The 16461-nt window shown below is 53.1% G+C and overlaps 1 protein-coding gene across 6 annotated transcripts in view; it reads right to left on the bottom strand.

The window, feature by feature from the left end:
- The window catches only part of ARHGEF6 (Rac/Cdc42 guanine nucleotide exchange factor 6), a 38739-nt gene that overhangs the window by 7262 nt on the left and 15016 nt on the right, over positions 1-16461 (bottom strand). For 5 of the 6 annotated variants that reach the window (XM_057404868.1, XM_057404869.1, XM_057404872.1 and 2 more), the window contains 11 exons: positions 14286-14356; positions 13167-13261; positions 11634-11729; positions 10945-11067; positions 9719-9857; positions 7494-7553; positions 5299-5445; positions 4368-4454; positions 3340-3418; positions 2503-2636; positions 2152-2277 (listed from right to left, as the gene is read on the bottom strand). In XM_057404868.1, the coding sequence (XP_057260851.1) occupies positions 2152-2277; positions 2503-2636; positions 3340-3418; positions 4368-4454; positions 5299-5445; positions 7494-7553; positions 9719-9857; positions 10945-11067; positions 11634-11729; positions 13167-13261; positions 14286-14356 (1157 nt within the window). The remainder of the gene's footprint in view (positions 1-2151; positions 2278-2502; positions 2637-3339; positions 3419-4367; positions 4455-5298; positions 5446-7493; positions 7554-9718; positions 9858-10944; positions 11068-11633; positions 11730-13166; positions 13262-14285; positions 14357-16461) is intronic. The other variant, XM_057404870.1, reaches the window with a different exon arrangement.

The following is a 16461-nucleotide window of genomic DNA, read 5'->3' as shown; positions in this document are numbered from 1 at the left end:
CCCAGGACAGCATCTTCTCCAAGGGGACCTCCTCGGAGGGAACCTGCCATTGACAGCATCAGGCACCAGCATCTCCCTGCTCTGCTGGCAGGACAGGGAGCTCCTGGACACCCCACGGAGGCTCCCATCCCTGGGATGCTCAGCCCAGGGAGCCATGTGGCTCTCCTACAGGTCTGACCAGCCAAGTCCTGAGCCCTGATGTTACAAACCCTTCACCTAAGGCAAAGCAGGCCACTTCAGATAAAGAAAGAAAAGAGAGCAGAAGAAACCATCTGTAAACCTGGGTTTTTTCCCTTCTCAAACCTGAATCCTGACACAGGGCTTTACGCACAGCACCTGCTCTGTCATTTCAAATGGTTACTGGAAACAGAACAGGAAAAATGACCCAATTTCAATGGAAACAACACGAGTGCCGTGCAGTGCACAAGCAGGCTCTGGGGTTTCCTGAGCACAGCGAGGTACAAGGAAATGCACAAGACTCTGCCAGCCCGTCCTACACTACAGCTGAAGTCACACTGGATGTCTGAACATCTTATCCAAACTCCCCCACTCACTTCCATGCAAATAACCTTTGCAACTTTCATTATCCTTCATTACAGGAAGCACGGAGCTCATTTTGTGCCCCACTTTAAATCAAAAGCAGAGAAGTGAAATAGGAGTGATTAGTGATTGAGCACCCAGAGGGAGGGATGAGGAAGATGGAGATCTGCTTGGGCCAACAATTAAGCTTATCTCCCATCACAGGCTCGTGTTCTCCTTTGAGAGTATGGACTGATCCTACTCCGCCTCTGGTGGACCCATCGGCCTTTGGGTTCCCACCAACGTGGCCAGCACAGCCTGTTCCTAAGCAAACCACACAATGGGTCCTTTGATACCTTGCATGCCACCATGCAGCCTGCAGCAGCATCCCATTCTGTCTCTGTGGGGCATAAACCTCGTGCCTAGTTGTGACACTAAGAGTTTAACTCCTGCTCTGCATGAGGGGACAACTGAGAAACTGCAAAGCACCGTGGTGTTAGTGATATCACTCAATAGGGTGACATGGTTTGGTCTGCCTTAGAAATAAGTATCAGCCTTTCACTTTCACACCGGAAAAGTTTCTCTTCTTCTTTGCCTTTCTAGCCTATTTTAATTCACCATGCAAGCAAGCACCAGTTTAGCTTACGTTATGGATCCGGACCATGCAAAGATCAAGGGTCATTTCCAGTCTGCCTGGTTGAACAACTAAATTCCCACAGTGAAATGAGCTCTTTTACACCTTCTAAGAAATCAAAGTAACCCAATGCCATGAGGCTACCTGAAATCTCTACCTGGAGCAGCAAACCCACAGCCCCCTCGGCTGCTGGCTCTCCATCCCTGACTCCTGGGCCCCCATCCCCCTGGGAGCCCAGGCAGTGATGCTCCCGGTGCTGCTGTACCCAGAAGAGCAGCTGACTCAGAACCAGAGTGCTCATTCAGGAAGGGGAACGTCACCCAAGCTGCTGGTGAGTAATCCCACAAGTTTACCGTGAGGCAGGGAAGGAGAGCGTTGCAGTTGCAGCAGGGGGGTGAGAAGCAGAGCTGGGTTGTATTTTGGGGTTCCCCACGCCACCTCCTAGCTCCCAGGCTTGAGGTTTCTGTGGAGGAAGCGTTCCTTGGGGCTGCTGCCTCCCATGCAGGCTATGGGTGTGTAAAACACTGAGGTGGGTGGCGAAGGAGTGCTGCAGGAGCCCTCCCTGCTCCATCCACCAAAACACAGGGTGGGAGACATGAAAAACATCAACAGGCTTTTCTCCTCCTCCTCCTCCTGGTGCAGCATCGCTTCTCCATCCTGCAGCACCAGCAAGGCTGGAGCTGGAGCACATCCCAGCAGGGAACCCATGGCTCAGACTAAGGCAGGACGAGGAGAGGATGCAGCTCCACCACCCACCACGGCACTGCCAAAGGAGTCAATGGGACACACGCTGCGGGACCTGCAAGCACACGTGCTCACGCTTCACGTGCAGCACAAAGCCAGCCACAGCGACAAACGCCCATCACAGGGCTGGGGCAAAGCTTGGCAGAGCCATTGCTCTCAGCATCCCATCAACCTGAGCTGCTGTGCCCCCGCTATGGGATGAGAAACCTGGACACGAGCAGCAGGGATGCTCTGCAGGCACACGGGGTGGTTACCTCTTTGTAACTCAGCGCTGCCGAGGGTCTAAGTGGAGGAGCAGGACGGAGGCAGCTCAAGCTCCAGGGCTTGAGGATTTTGGGGGGTTCCAGAGGCCCACGGGTCTGTCCGGCTGAACTAAATGCCTGGGAAAAGAGATGGGAAGCAGATGAAGGCTGTTAGCCACCGAGCAATGCAGGGGTGGACAAGAGTTCAGTGGGCAGGATACACGTAGAATGGTACAAGCACGACCCAGTTACAAACAGAACTGCAGCATGTGTCTTATAGCTGTACCTCAATATCAAGGTGCATTCCCTCCCCAGCATGAGGGAACGCTGGGCATGGAGCAGATGGGGAGATGAGACACTCACCGAATGAGCATTCCAGGACTGTGTTTTGGAGATGGTGTTGCATGTCCCCTTGGTCAGCCTTTGCAAGTGGTCCAGCCATTCGTGCAGGTCCTGGCTGGAGCTGCAGGACACAGTGATCCGCTCCGTCATGTTCCCTGTGGCAGAGGGTGAAAGAACAGTCTTTAGGTAACAGTAGAGACACACAGGGTGAGCTCAGCTCGGCACAGCCACAGGATGCTCCTCAGACTGCAGCATCTACTGTCTGCAACAGGCCAAGGCAAAGATGTGACTGTGTCCTGCTCCAGGCACCCAGTGTGGGAGCTGCACAGACAACCGAAGGGAATTGGTGAAACGAATGTGTGAGGCATTACTGCATGTTAAAGGCAAGCAAATGCGACATTTCCATGGTTAACAGGACCCTGACACCAAATGCCAGCAGCACAAACAGCCAAGGCACTGAGCATGAATTGACTGCGTATAGCTGCAGGTGATAAGTTGAAAAGGAAAACTGGGAGGAACATTAGGAAAACTCTTTAATGACCAGAGCTGCCAATAACTGAGGTGCTCACAGCTGCATGGGATGGATGCTGGATGCAGACAGGGCACACACAGCCCAGAGCAGTGCTACTGGGGAAGGTGATTTATCCCATACAGAGCACTGAAGGTCTCCAAAAGCAGCCCAGAGGCAGAGCTGGAGGGCGCTGGGAGGAGGTTGCCTCAACCAGGAGGGAGATGCTCAGGAATGTGCAGTGAAAGCACACAGTAAAGGGTGGTGCAGACCCCAGGGCAAGGAGGAGACCACCGGCACCTCCAGTGGCAGCTGCTGTTGGGACTGGGAGCACGGCCTGAGCCACTGACCTGTGATTTCAAACATGTGCTCATTCCCTTCAGCATCTTCCAGCTTTGTCAGTGTCATTCCCGTCAAAGGCAGCCTTCCCTAAGGGAATTGAGGAGGAGTCAGCGTCTGCATCGGCTTCCCGGCGGGGGTTGTTCTGCTTGTTTTCCTGCCAATTCCTTTCTTTTTAGGAATCGCCATTAAAAACTCATTTGTAAAGGCTCCTGACTGCAGGAAGAGTCTCCTTGAATGTACGGATCTCCATTTCTCTGCACAACTAGGTCAAACCCTGGGAAAAGGCTCCCATGACAACTGAGTCATTCCCAGCTCATCTTCTACCCCTTCCCTTCACTAGATGCAAACCCTTTGTACAACCAAGTCAGAAGGACCAACTTGCCCTGGGTCTGGGGAAGCCTTCGCTGTGCCTCTGCTCTGCGTGTTGAACTGCCTGCTTACAGATGAAACCCAAAACCCCCAGCCGAATCCTTCCCAAACCTCTCCCATCTCTCCTGGGTATGACAAACGACATGTCAACACAAGAGCATCCTTCTGTATTATTGATGGCTTCAGGCAACCAGAGGGAAACCAAGCTCCCAACAGCCTGGCTGCAGCCATTCAAATGGTGAAACTCAAGAAATACAGAGTTTTTGGGTGCCCCATGGAGAGGAAATGTTGAGCTCTTTACAGTGGGCTTTACAGTAGTGAAATATTCCCTAGTGAGGGCACAACACTGAAATCGTAGGGGGCAAACCTCTACGGCTGGGTCAGGACACCTTCACATCCACATCCTTCTTGAGGACAGCCCGCAGGCCACCATGCTCTGCAGGTTTTCCTTCCTAATTTCACAGCATTCACCTACCAAACGCTGTTCAACCACCCGGCAGGACAAAGGCACCAAGTGGCCTGGTAACACCAAACCCAAGTTCCCAGCACTTGCATGCCACCAGCGAGGTTTAAGGAAGCAGAGAGGGTTGAATTTGATAGAAGCTATCTGATTTCCTCCCTCACACCCAACGCCTTGCAGCTTCCAATTCAAACTGAGCGTGCCTACCTGATAGATGAACCCACTCATCCGTGGGCTTGCAGACAGCATCAGCAGAACGTTTGAAAACAACAAGAAATAGCGCTCCTCTTTCTCCTGCAGGGACATGAGTGTAGGTTAGGCCAGCCTGCAATGCCTCCCAAGCGGTTTCCTCCAGCAAACTGGACTTGTTGCAGCTGGAATCACAGCCTGGGAGAGATCCCTCCCCATACCCATTATTAGGGCTTTTCTTCTTTACAGCATCTCATTGCTGTCCTAGTTTTCCCTGCATACATCTTTGCCTGCTGATCCTCTCCCGGTCATTTCAAACTGCCTCCTAAGACCTTATGTCCTTCAGCATCTCACATCCCAAACCAGGCTCTAGGACCAGACCCTACAGGGCTTTGTTTTACAGCTCTTCCCTTCCTGGGGAATATTTGCTACAGCAAGCAAGGAATTCAGTGAGAACAGGCACCTTCCCACACCGAACACGCAGTGTGCATGGCTTTGACAGCACTGGTGAAGGTCTGTGGTGTGATGCTCCAGGCCCAGCAGCACAGGAATCCCTCCAGCTATTTCCAAAGCACAGTCAGCTCTGGAGTGGGACGTCACAGCATCACAGGAAGTGCAAAATGGTTATGGTAATGCATACTTCGAAGTCACTCTCATTTCTCAGAGTCAGTCACAGGGGGGAAAGGGGGAAATGAATGTGCTATATGACACTGAGATGCTCCTGCTTGAGGAGTGCATCAGCAAAGACCTGAAGCTAAGTCACCAGGGTGCCTGACTCCAAAGACATGCACAGTCCCGTTGTGTAGCTCTTCTCTGGCTGAAATGATTTGTTAGCATTGCTTGTCAGTGCTTTGCTGGCCTGGAGTGAGAGCAGCTGCTGCCTGATGCCGTGAGCAAAGGAGTATCTGGACACAATGCCTTTAGGCAGGAGGAGGACCACTGCACTCACCTCGCTTCCCCCGCACTGCACCATAACCTGGGACATGTAGATGATGCTTCCCATTGTTTTTATGTCCTCTCCTTCCCAGCGCTGGATGGATTCGGACAGGATCTGCAGCTCGAGTTGTTTCCTCTTCCTCAGCTCCTGGCACTGTGTCTGGGAATGGCAGGGAGAGGCTTTATTAGCCAAGAGGGCAGGAGCAAACTCAAACCATCCCAACAAAGACGGGATGCTCCCACAGCCACATGGGCTCAGGGCTGGTCATGTCAAGGGATAGGCAAAACCTGCTTGGGTGCTATTACACAGAGCTGGTTACAGATTTAGTGATCTATGAAGCACTGAACACATGAAAATGTCACCAAACATGCACCCTGCACTGAGCAAGCTTTTCTTTCCAAACCAGTGCCACCTCTGAGAGCACAGAGTCACAGTTTCCAAACCCAAGACAGCCACAGGGTGACAAGTCTCCCTCTTTGCTGGTGCTCACAGAGGTTTTGCCCATTTTGCCCAAGCAGCAAAGAGAGTTTTAGTTGCAGCAATGCAAAACCCCTGTGAATCAGTTGGGGGGGGGTGTTTTGTAACCAGAATCTGCAAACCCAGCAGCAGGCCTTGGCGCAGTGTTCCAGCAGAGCAGCCCAAAAAGAAGGTGCTGTCATTGAAAGGACTGCACCGATGCTCAGCAGCTGGGCACTGGAACAGCTCCATGGAGCCGCCAGTCCTTCAGCAGCTCTCGGCAAGCAGAGGACAGCACTGACGGAACAGACAGTCCTGCAAACCCAAGCAAGGCTTGCTTTAACTGACCCTCTGCCAAGGAAAAGCAGCTGCTAAGCCAAACCCGGGCTCAGTTCTCACCAGATACTTGGGTTTTTCCAAAGCCCTGTTCCTGGCAGAGATTCTCCTCTTTTCCCAGCTCAGTTTCATACAAACTCTTTGCCTACCCAGATCTTCAAAGTGAGACACTGCACTGGGGCTAGTTTGAATGTACACATTTGAACCAAGCTGCGGGGGCCTCCTCTGGTTTTGCAGCTCCAAATCCAACATTCCCAGGATGCAAATCCAAATAAAATCCACACCAATCCATCACAGCTTGTGCAGAGGCACCACTGCAAATCACAGCAGCAACATGGTCCGTCCCTGGTCCTACTGTGGGACCAGGCATCTGTCACGAGGGGCATCTCTGCCCATCTGACCTCAGATCCGCACTGAACCTCTTCAGTTATCTCATAATTACATTAAATTACTCAGCACCCAAGTGCACATTTCAAGTAAACCCATCCATTGCTTACGAGCACTCCTGTAGATTAACATCACCTTGTAACTTCACTGAATTATTGCCCTATTATCTACCAGAACAAATGGAAGGGGAGCTGGGTTTCTAAGTAAATGTAATATAATCACCCTTTCCTGTTTTCTATGAACTTTCTCCTCCCCATCTTTTATCTGCACTGCTAAGCACCGAAAAACCTGCATCTGCAGTGCTAAGGAAGGAAGCTGGACCACATCTGGAGTGGTTGGAGTGAAAGGTATTCAGGCCACAAAGTGAGAGAGACTACAGCTTCCTTAACAACTGAGGAAAGCTTTGCTGGGTAAAAGCTTTGTGCACGTGGGTGGCTTTTCCCCCTCTTTTTCCTCTCAGTGCAGCAGGACTCGGAGGGGTGCAGGTAACCCAGCTCCCAGGAACAGGTCTGTTAGCTCGGACTCGGCCCTTTGCTTGCTCTGTTCCCCACAGCAAAGTCCATATTGCAATATGGTCAAGGTCTCCTGACACCCCTGGAGCAAAAATCCTCTACAAAACCAAAAGTCACCCGATGGGCACCAGCAGCTGAGTCAGGCAACCCTGGTAACCTTTCACAGCTCATCTCAGCAAGCACGGGGCGCTCTGGATCAGGGTATGGAGGCAAAAGGACATGAAAGGGACCCTGTCACCACCACCACCCACATGTGGCTTTCTGCCACAGAGCACACCGAGCATCCTTCATCCCTTCATCCCTCCTGCTGGGAGCACGGAGCCGAGGTGCAATTGCTGGGAACACACAGCCAGAGGGGCAGCTCTAGACTTGAGACTTGAGATTAAGATGCTTTAAACCCCATCTTTTCCATTCCAGAAGACTTATTTTGTTTCTAATGGAGGAGACAAATGTCAGGCTTGACTCATCCAACGCAGCCCTGAAACGGAGCGTGCTATTTTAAGAACTGCCACCTACCACAAGGGACTTGAAGGATGTGAGGGCTTTCAGAACCTCTTCGTGATCTGCATGCGCCTCCTAGTGAAGGGAGAGAAGAAGCCTTCAGCCACCGCCACCACCAGCATCATCACCCTGTGCAGCACCCACTGCCCCAGGGCATCCAGGGCTGCAGAGCCCACAGGGGGGATGCAGGGCAGAGGGGCCGCTGGAGGGGACAAAGCCTCCCAGGTACCTTCCTCACCACCCAGGTCAATGGGATGTGGTTTAAAGCAACCATGCAATTCATTAATACCAATTTCATGAGTGTAAAGTGGGCACAGCAAGAACAGATGTGATTTCATTCAGGACAAACTCAGCTTGCAAAGAAAATCAATGAAACCAGGCAGAGGTGTAGGGTGGATCGCTGGTTTCACCTTCAGGAAGGAAACTCCCATTGGCGTGCATGGTATTGTAGCCATTGCCCCATCAAGGGTGCCATTTCCATGAGCATCAATGGGACCTTCACCTCCAGGCTGAAGGCAGCAGAGAGCTCCTGGCTGAGAGAGGGGAAAGCAGGATGCTGCCCCTTATCTCTGACTGCAGCTGCATGCTAGTGCTCTCCTAGCACCTCCTCCTGGATCTAGGGCCCCACAACATAAGCTCTTCACCATGCAGGCAGGTGTCCAGCTTGTGATGGAGCAGTCCCTGCAGCTGTCAGGGATTGCTCACCTCTGAATCTGGGATGAGGACTGCCCTGAACATACCTACCCTGTTTCCAGCTGCACAGCAGCAGAGGGAATGCTCTGGTACACTCGACACTGCATACATCTGCATTGGACACATCCATCCTCCTCCCACGGCATCACAGCTTAAACCTCAACCCTACTGATTCATGCAACAAACCTCCCACGCTCGGCTTAGAAACTAGGAGGAATAGGTGATGTGTGTGCCCCTGAATCCACTGCTGAATCCCACACAGCATCCTGTACAGAGCACACTGTCTCTGCACTGGCATGGTGGCTGCAGCCACGCTCAGCTCAGGCCCTGCAGCCTGGTGAGAGCAGGACAGGTCTGTGATGTGCATACAGTGCTCTTACACCCTATGCCAGTGCCTCAGCACCCTCACAGGGAAGAGCTTCTGCCTAAGAGCTCATCTCAGTCTCCCCTCGGGCAGGTTAAAGCCATTCCCCTTGGCCTGTCCCTCCATCCCTTGTCCCAAGCCCCTCTCCAGCTTTCCTGCAGCCCCTTCAGGCACTGGAGCTGCTCTCAGGTCTCCCCTTCAGGAGCCTTCTCTTCTCCAGGCTGCCCCAGCCCAGCTCTCTCAGCCTGGCTCCAGAGCAGAGCTGCTCCAGCCCTCGCAGCATCCCCATGGCCTCCTCTGGCCTCACTCCAACAGCTCCACGTCCCTCTTGTGCTGCTGCCCCAGAGCTGGATCAGAGCTGCAGGGGGGTCTCCCCAGAGCACAGCAGAAGGGCAGGATCCCCTCCCTGAGCTGCTGCTCACGCTCTGGGGGTGCAGCCCAGCACATGGGGGAGTCAGGCTGGGATGTGCAATGAATGACCCTGGTGAAGTGTGCTGAGTAATTAACTCTGGAAGAGGGAAGAAGCAAACCCAGCTAAACCCAGACTTTGTTGCTTCTGTTTCCTTCACCTCCTTAGCCCACCCTCGGGGTTTACATGTTGCAGCATCCACAGGCAAGGAGCAGAGCTCCATCAACAGAGATCTCTACAGGAGAGGGGAGGAGACATGTCCTGAAACAGATCTGCCACTCTCTGAGGGCCTCTGTGTCCCTTTCCTGCTCCCTCTGCTCCCAGGCACTCACCCAGTGTCTGCCCCGGCTGCCAGGTCTACCTCTGCCTCCATCCCGGAGCACGAGCCTGGGGTGAGGGCTGGGAATGTGCCTGGGAGCAAGTGGCACCGGAATGTCATGAAATGGAAATAAAAACAGTGATTTATTAACCGCTGTGCAAATAAATACCAGCTGTGGCCTGACCCTCAACTCTGCTTTTACTTGGGCTGGAAATAGCCCGTCTCTGAGGATGGGCTGGAGCAAAGAGCAGGCGATGCCTTCCTGCAACATCCCCGACACTTCCACTGCTTCCTCACTTCTAATCTGAATGGTAGCTAATATCCCCCGGAGGTGGGACACCTCCTCGGAGGGGTAGTAAGTACTTGTAGCAATGTGGTGCTTGAGCAGTTTGAGGTGGAGGGGGCAGCATCAAGGGGCACATCCTGCCCAGCAGCCCCCCCTGCATCCCACCTACCTCCATGTGCCGCTCCAGCTCCTGCAGCAGTGTCACGTACTTATCCAGCCTCAGGAAGGGTTTGCTGAGGCTCGTGGTCAGGATGAGAATGCCGGGGTTGGCCGCACCCTGGCTCTCCATGAACTTCTCCAGCTCATCACTATAAATAGAGACAACAACAAGGAGGAGGAGGAGGGCTCGCCACCGCCAAGGGCTGCGTTCTGCTGCCTCCCACACTCTCCTCATGGCCAGGGCTCTGCCTTTCCCAAGGCAGCTCAGCCACTCACTTTGAGCACCTCAGCACCACAGACCCAGCAGGGAGCTGTGAGCTCCCAGCCAAGCAAGACCCTGCTCCCCAGGGATGCAGGGGAAGTGCTGTGCTGGAGGATGCTGCAGCAGCGCACTGGGATGCTGCTGAGAGCAGTGATGCAGGTGGTAGCACGGACATCACCCCGGAATACATGGCCTGTGTGTGTCAGCACATCTGCCAAAGCTGGTTCTTGGACTGATTGAAGGAAAGGGGTCAGATTGAGCAACCACAAGAGTGAGTCATTTACAGGAGTCAGGTTTTGCGCTGGGCTGAATCAAAGCTGGATTTGGGGAGGTAAGTAAATAAATACATTGTGATCTCCCATTGCTGAATGGGAAGGCTTAAACAGTATGGCCAGGGGTTCTGGTTTTCCTATCACTGCAGGGAGGACAGCTAAAGTGCATTAGAGATGACACAGATGTATGCCTTTGGCTTGGCATGCTCTTTAGCACGACATGACTCAAATTCAAGTGGGACATGAAGAAAGATGGTATTACTGCTACGTACCAATGACCCTGCAAATCAACTATGTGCTTGAACAACTGACAACTCAGGTGACTGGGTGACTTGATGACCACCCTCCTTTTGCAGTGATGTACTCCACACACCATAGTGCCACACGGGAACACACTCCCCTGTGTGAGTGGGTCTGAAAGCAAGCAACAATCATAGGAGATGCTACTGCAAGGGCTGAGATTGCCTCTGTTCTACTGAAGAGTCCTGTATGGGCAGACAGGAGCTGTGAACACAAGCAGCACGAGTTGTGTCCATGCTGGAGCCCAAAACTCCAGCAGTTTTCCCAGCAGCAGGATCCCATGTTATCCGCTTGCTCTATTGTCAAACTACAGGTCAGAAGCCACACGAAGCCAAGTGTTAATGATAAAAGGAACATTTTAAAGGTAGGATTTCAGCCTCCATCTCCTGCTCCATCACTCACCTGTGTTGTGTGAGCACGTTGACTGCTGAGGGGTGGTTAGCACAGTAGGTCAGGTACAGGGAGCGGAACTGGGGCATCAGGTTCATGAAACAGCCTCCCACACGCTGCTGGTTCTCGGGGAGCCTGTGGACACCAACTCGTCATGTTAAGCCTCTTGCTCTGCACCCTGCACCTACAGCGCCCTCAGGGATCTGCCCAGGGGCCACTTGCTGCACCAGGACATTCCCAAGTCACCATGTAACTGCAGCACAGAGCAGAATACCCAACGTCCCCAATATTCAGTCTCTTCCCCATCTGCTTTCAGCCCTTCCAAAGGAGAAGCAAGGCTAAGGCTGCAGACATCTGCTGCTTCCCTGTGGGAAATCATCACCCTTAATAACCTGCTCTTTGCCCGCTGGCAATCCCTACCTGCCTGCCTGCCAGGTCTCCCACCCTGTTTGTGTCTGCACCTTTGGTCTAGGTACACTTCCATGTCAGGTCTGGTGACACTCTCATTCAGCAGATGCCTTAACAGTAGAGATGTCAGAGCTTCTTCTACCTTCCCTCCTGCCTCTTCAATCCTGTTATTCCCTGCTCTATTTAACAAGCCTAAGACAGCAGCCAGGAGGAACATTAATGAACAGGTCTTTCTATTATTTTTAGCTGCAGTTTAATAGCTTAACCACCTCAGTGCTACGGCATGAGCTTACTTCGCAACTTCTTCCAAGGCTTGGTTCAGTGTCTGCTGGAATGCAGAGATTTCTTCCATGTTTCCCAGCAACGACGCGATGTCCCCAGCACTGAGCCTAAAAGAATCAAATCAACAAGGAGCATCAGAGAGGGGTCGCTCCAGGGAGCATCCCCCATGGTATCTGTCCTTCCAGAAAGACCCAGGAATTTCTCCTTCCCCGGCTACACCATCAGACACGGGAAAATCCAAACCCCACGATGTGCTACAGACCACAGCATCCCGGAGAAGATGCCTGCTGCCAAGGATTATCTTAATTGGATTTTAATCACTTAATCACACTAATCTGCTCCCATGTTTAGCTGTCTAATAGACACAGACAGACGGGATTTCAGCCAGGGGCGGGGAGGAAGGTGTGGACACAGACAGCTTTGTCTGCAGGGATTCACGCTGTGCGGTTCCCTGTGGCAGGAGGGTCCTGCAGAGCTGCTCCTTGGGTAGGGCTGGCTTTGTTCCTTGCGAGAGGTGGATTCTTCCTAGCCAAAGCCTTATGCGTGTGCTTCTGAGAGAGCCATCCCCAGAGTCCCTCTCGCACCACCCTCATTTGCTGCCTACAAGGCTGAGAGCACGAGATGTTTTCACAGCTGAATATATCCCACATGGAGATCTGGGGAGGGAGGAGAGGTTTAAATACAAAGGCCGTAAGACACCACTGCCCCATCTCTCCAGGCTGGACCACACTGCTCTTTGCCTGTTATGCTCTGGAGTAGCCAGTCCCCCTGCAGCGTGCTCAGCCACAGGGACCCCAGCCCCAAACACAGACACAAGGACAGGGTCACTGATGGCACCTTTGGAAGAGATGAGTGAAGCTGAAGCAATGCAGGAGGTGAAGATGTTGCACCAGGGTGAGACTGTCAATGGGAACCTACTGATAGGCACCAGCATGCTGAGTAAGCACAGGGCGGCGTGTGCTGCCTCTGCATGGATGGGAACACATCAGCTTCTTCCACAGGTAAGCCCTGGCAGTGTCCCTCCTGGTGCTGCTAAGGGATGGCAGCACACTCTTCCCAAGCATGGAGACACTTAAAAGCTGGTAGCTGTGCAGATGGGAATGCAGGAAGAGGGGAGTCACTTCTTGCCCAGCAGCAGTTTGGATCTAGCAAGAGGCAGTCTGACCACCAAGAATACACGGGATCGTGCACCAAGTAAAGAGAGGATGAGGAGGTACCCCCTGGGGCTGAGAAGTCACACCAGGGCAGACGGCAAGGGGAGAAGCCATGCAAGGTGTACCACTGGGAACGCGCACGGTGCAACAGCCACACAGAGGGTTTAACAGGAGGAGCTGCCCATCTCGAACACAGCCCGATGCCTGCAGCACCTCTGAGGAACAGGGAAGAGCAGGAGCTACAATGTGGGGGCTTTTGTGGTTCACGGGGAAGCTGTGAGGCTTTACAAGAAGAGCAGCAGCAAGCCCTCAACATCCACAAGCAGGGAAGTAATGAGCTCTGGTCCATTTTACGGGGTTCTCTGCACCTCGGATGCCCTTATAGCTTACTTATCGTAAGACTGGAGGGGTCTTAAGTAAGTTCCCAGAAGTGACTGTAGTTCCTTCGCATAATCTCGCTCTGTTTCCAGAATGTTTTGCAACACCTAAGGGTGAGAGACACAGCACTGAGTACATCCTTGTGCCAGCGACTCAGGAACACGACATCAGCTTCATGGCAGGGAAAAGCATGGAAGTGCATTTCAAGCCCATAGATTACATTTGCTAACGCAGACCCCAGAACGCTCAGGATTGGGAGTCCAATCTGGGGATTTGACTTTGGAAACTGGAGCAGGGCTGGAAAGGGGGTGTTAAAGGCTGCTCCTTCTCTGGCAAAGCGCGACGACAGCGTCAGCCCAGCTCCGAGTTCACCTCTCAGCAGCCAATTCATCCCTGGCCAACCCCTGCCTGCATGCTGCCGCTCAGCACTCAGGTTTCTCGGTGTGGATGAGCCTTGGGGACAGAGGAGGTGGTCCCCAGCTCTCTGGACACAGCATTTCTGCTTCGCTTTGCTTGAAACGCATTTAGACGCACTGATGAGCACGTCCCACCTGCGGCACGGAGAGCCGGGGATGTTCGCATGCAGGCGTCTCAACTCCCTTGCACTGCAGGAAGGTGCCTGCCCCCCTTTGCCAGACCTCAGGCTGGTGAAGGAGGTTCCTCCGTGCATTCTGCAGCCCCAGTTCATAGCCCAGGCCAGGCAAACAAGCCAGGCTGGGAGCTGTGGGGCTGCCCCATCTCCAAGGCACAGGCAGGGGTGTAACATCCCCAACCAACCCCAGGGATCAGAGCCCTCATCTGGCTTCCTTCATGCCCTGCCGTTATCTGCCCATCAACACCCTGCAGCCCACGGCAGTGACTGGAACAGAGACACTGTGCTCCCCAACATCCATCTCAAAGCTGCCACCTCCGCTGTGTTATCCCTAGAGTCTCTCCTCTTGACATCTAGCAGCAACTTCCATTCATTGTCTCGACAGCCCTAAATCAAGGGAATGGCAACAACCGCATTGAACTACAGTCACGTCCCCAGTTGTTACCAACTGCTCCAATGATTTCTAAGGGAAGGAGCCACTTCAGGAGCCTAATAATACGCTGCTTATTAAAATGTATGATCAGCACTTTGGAACTTACCACCGGGTAATAATTCTTTGTCAGCTGAGTGCTTTCAAGTCCTTTTAACGCTTTGGGAGAGAGCGGTTTATCTGCACATAGAAAACACATCAGTAAATGACAGTGCACAGCTCGCATTGTCCCAGCAGGAAAAGTCAGCGCCACAAACATAGCATCACCCCCGTGAACACAGCCCTTCAGCTGCGGGGTGGTTTGCCTGCTTCAGAAGAACCAGGAGCAGCTCAAAGCTGTGCATCTGAAGGGGGTTACAAGGATGCTTGACATCGTTTCACCCATCAGGGACTGGTGGGTGACAAGGTCTAGTGTGAGGCGTCCCTGCCCATGGCAGGGGTGGGAACTGGATGATCTTAAGGTCCCTTCCAACCCAAACTGTTCTATGATTCTGTGACAGAGCAGCAGCCGAGTGAGCAGCACTGCACAGCTCCTGCCAGCTCCCTTACAGGTCTGCTCTGAAATCCCTGGCAGCAGCCCCGTGTCTGGCACTGTTTGGAGCAACAGCATAGCTCCAACCAGCCCACAAAATCTGGGGTTTCAAACTGGCTGTCTATCAGAAATGCTGGATCCGGCGTTGTGCTCCAGGTGATTCACAAGGCACTTGATGCCAACACCCACGGAGGGGCTGGACCCTGACCCCCACATCATTTGTGATGCAAAATCCTTCTCTGAATGAAGGTAGATTTGAATAAACCTGGAAACCATCAAATCAGGGAATGGTTTGGGTTGGAAGGGATCTCAAAGCTCCTCCAGCTCCAACCCCTGCCACAGGCAGGGACCCCTTCCACTAGAGCACTTCCACTTGCTCCAAGCCCCTGTGTCCAACCTGCCCTTGAACACTGCCAGGGATGGGGCAGCCACAGCTTCTCTGGGCACCCTGTGCCAGCGCCTCAGCACCCTCACAGGGAAGAGCTTCTGCCTGAGAGCTCATCTCAGTCTCCCCTCGGGCAGGTTAAAGCCATTCCCCTTGGCCTGTCCCTACAGGCCCTTGTCCAAAGCCCCTCGACTGCTGCTCCATCCAGCCTCCCCCAGCCTGTGTTTGTGCTGGGATTGCCCCGACCCAAGGGCAGGACCTTGCCCTTGGCCTTGTTGAACTCCAGCCTGTCCAGGCCCTTCTGGATCCCATCCCATCCCATCCCTCCAGCGTGTCAACTGCATTACACAGCCTGGTGTCATCAGCAAACTTCCTTCTGCATTACTAAGTCCCACCGACAGCAATTACTTTCACACTGATAGCACGGGAGAAGCTTGAAATTGATAGATGCAGCCCCTGGAAAGCACAGCTTGATGCACTGTCTAATCATTGCCCTTGTAGAGCTCCCTGTCACTTCCAGCCGGGAGCTCTGTGCCTCATTTAAAGCCTCGGAGCAGCTTTGCTCCACACAGCACGTCATTCCCACCCAAAGGGCACTCTTAGGACACAGTGAGGCACAGACACTGCTGATAAACTCCATTCAGAGTGACAAGTCCCACACCTGGGAGGTGAGGGAAGCAGCTCCCCAGGGCTGCAGCCCCCAGTCCTGGGGCAGGAGGGGGTCAGCATCCATCCCTGCATCCATCATTTGCAACACAGCCACGTGTCCTGAGCAAGCGGAGAGCAGGGGAACGAAGGAACCAAGCCTCCTCCCATGTGAAATGGGTGCTGGAGAGAGGATCTGGAGGGAAAAGCTGTAGGGATGGGGTCCTCCACCTGGATCGATGGGAGGCTCACCCTTGGCTTCAATGAGGTGCTGTTATTTCATGCAGCTCCCATCAGATTCCCCCAGAGGACTGAAGTTTGCTCTCCTTTCTTAATAACGTTCCTCACTGACTTCATTAGTGATTCCTGGGTTGTGCCAGACAAGACTTCAACCCGCTGCAAGGCCTGCTCCAGCTCAGACATCATTTCCCAAGGGGAAACAGTGAGAGATGGGTTATCCTAACAATGACTTTTTCATGTCGAATTAAACAAAACCTGGCCTCATTCTGAGCAATCGCTGCTTTTATTCTTCCTTCCTTTGCTTTTGTGCTTCCAAGTGTGGGAGCAAGGATGTCTAAAGGGGCTGTACGCTTTGCAGACCGTGTGTTAGAGGCCAGGGCTGATCCTGAGCCATAAAACCAGCACCGAGCACACAAGAGGTCTCTGTCCGGGGTAAACCCTCGAGGCACATTAAGGAATTAAGTTGAATTTGGTAAAGAAACA

Source organism: Pezoporus wallicus, unplaced genomic scaffold (genome assembly GCF_028554395.1).
Source record: "Pezoporus wallicus isolate ANWC-B61680 ecotype Strahan unplaced genomic scaffold, APGP_CSIRO_Pwel_v1 contig_6217, whole genome shotgun sequence".
In the NCBI taxonomy this organism is placed as follows: domain Eukaryota; kingdom Metazoa; phylum Chordata; class Aves; order Psittaciformes; family Psittacidae; genus Pezoporus; species Pezoporus wallicus.
This window is presented reverse-complemented; position numbering and strand designations above follow the sequence as displayed.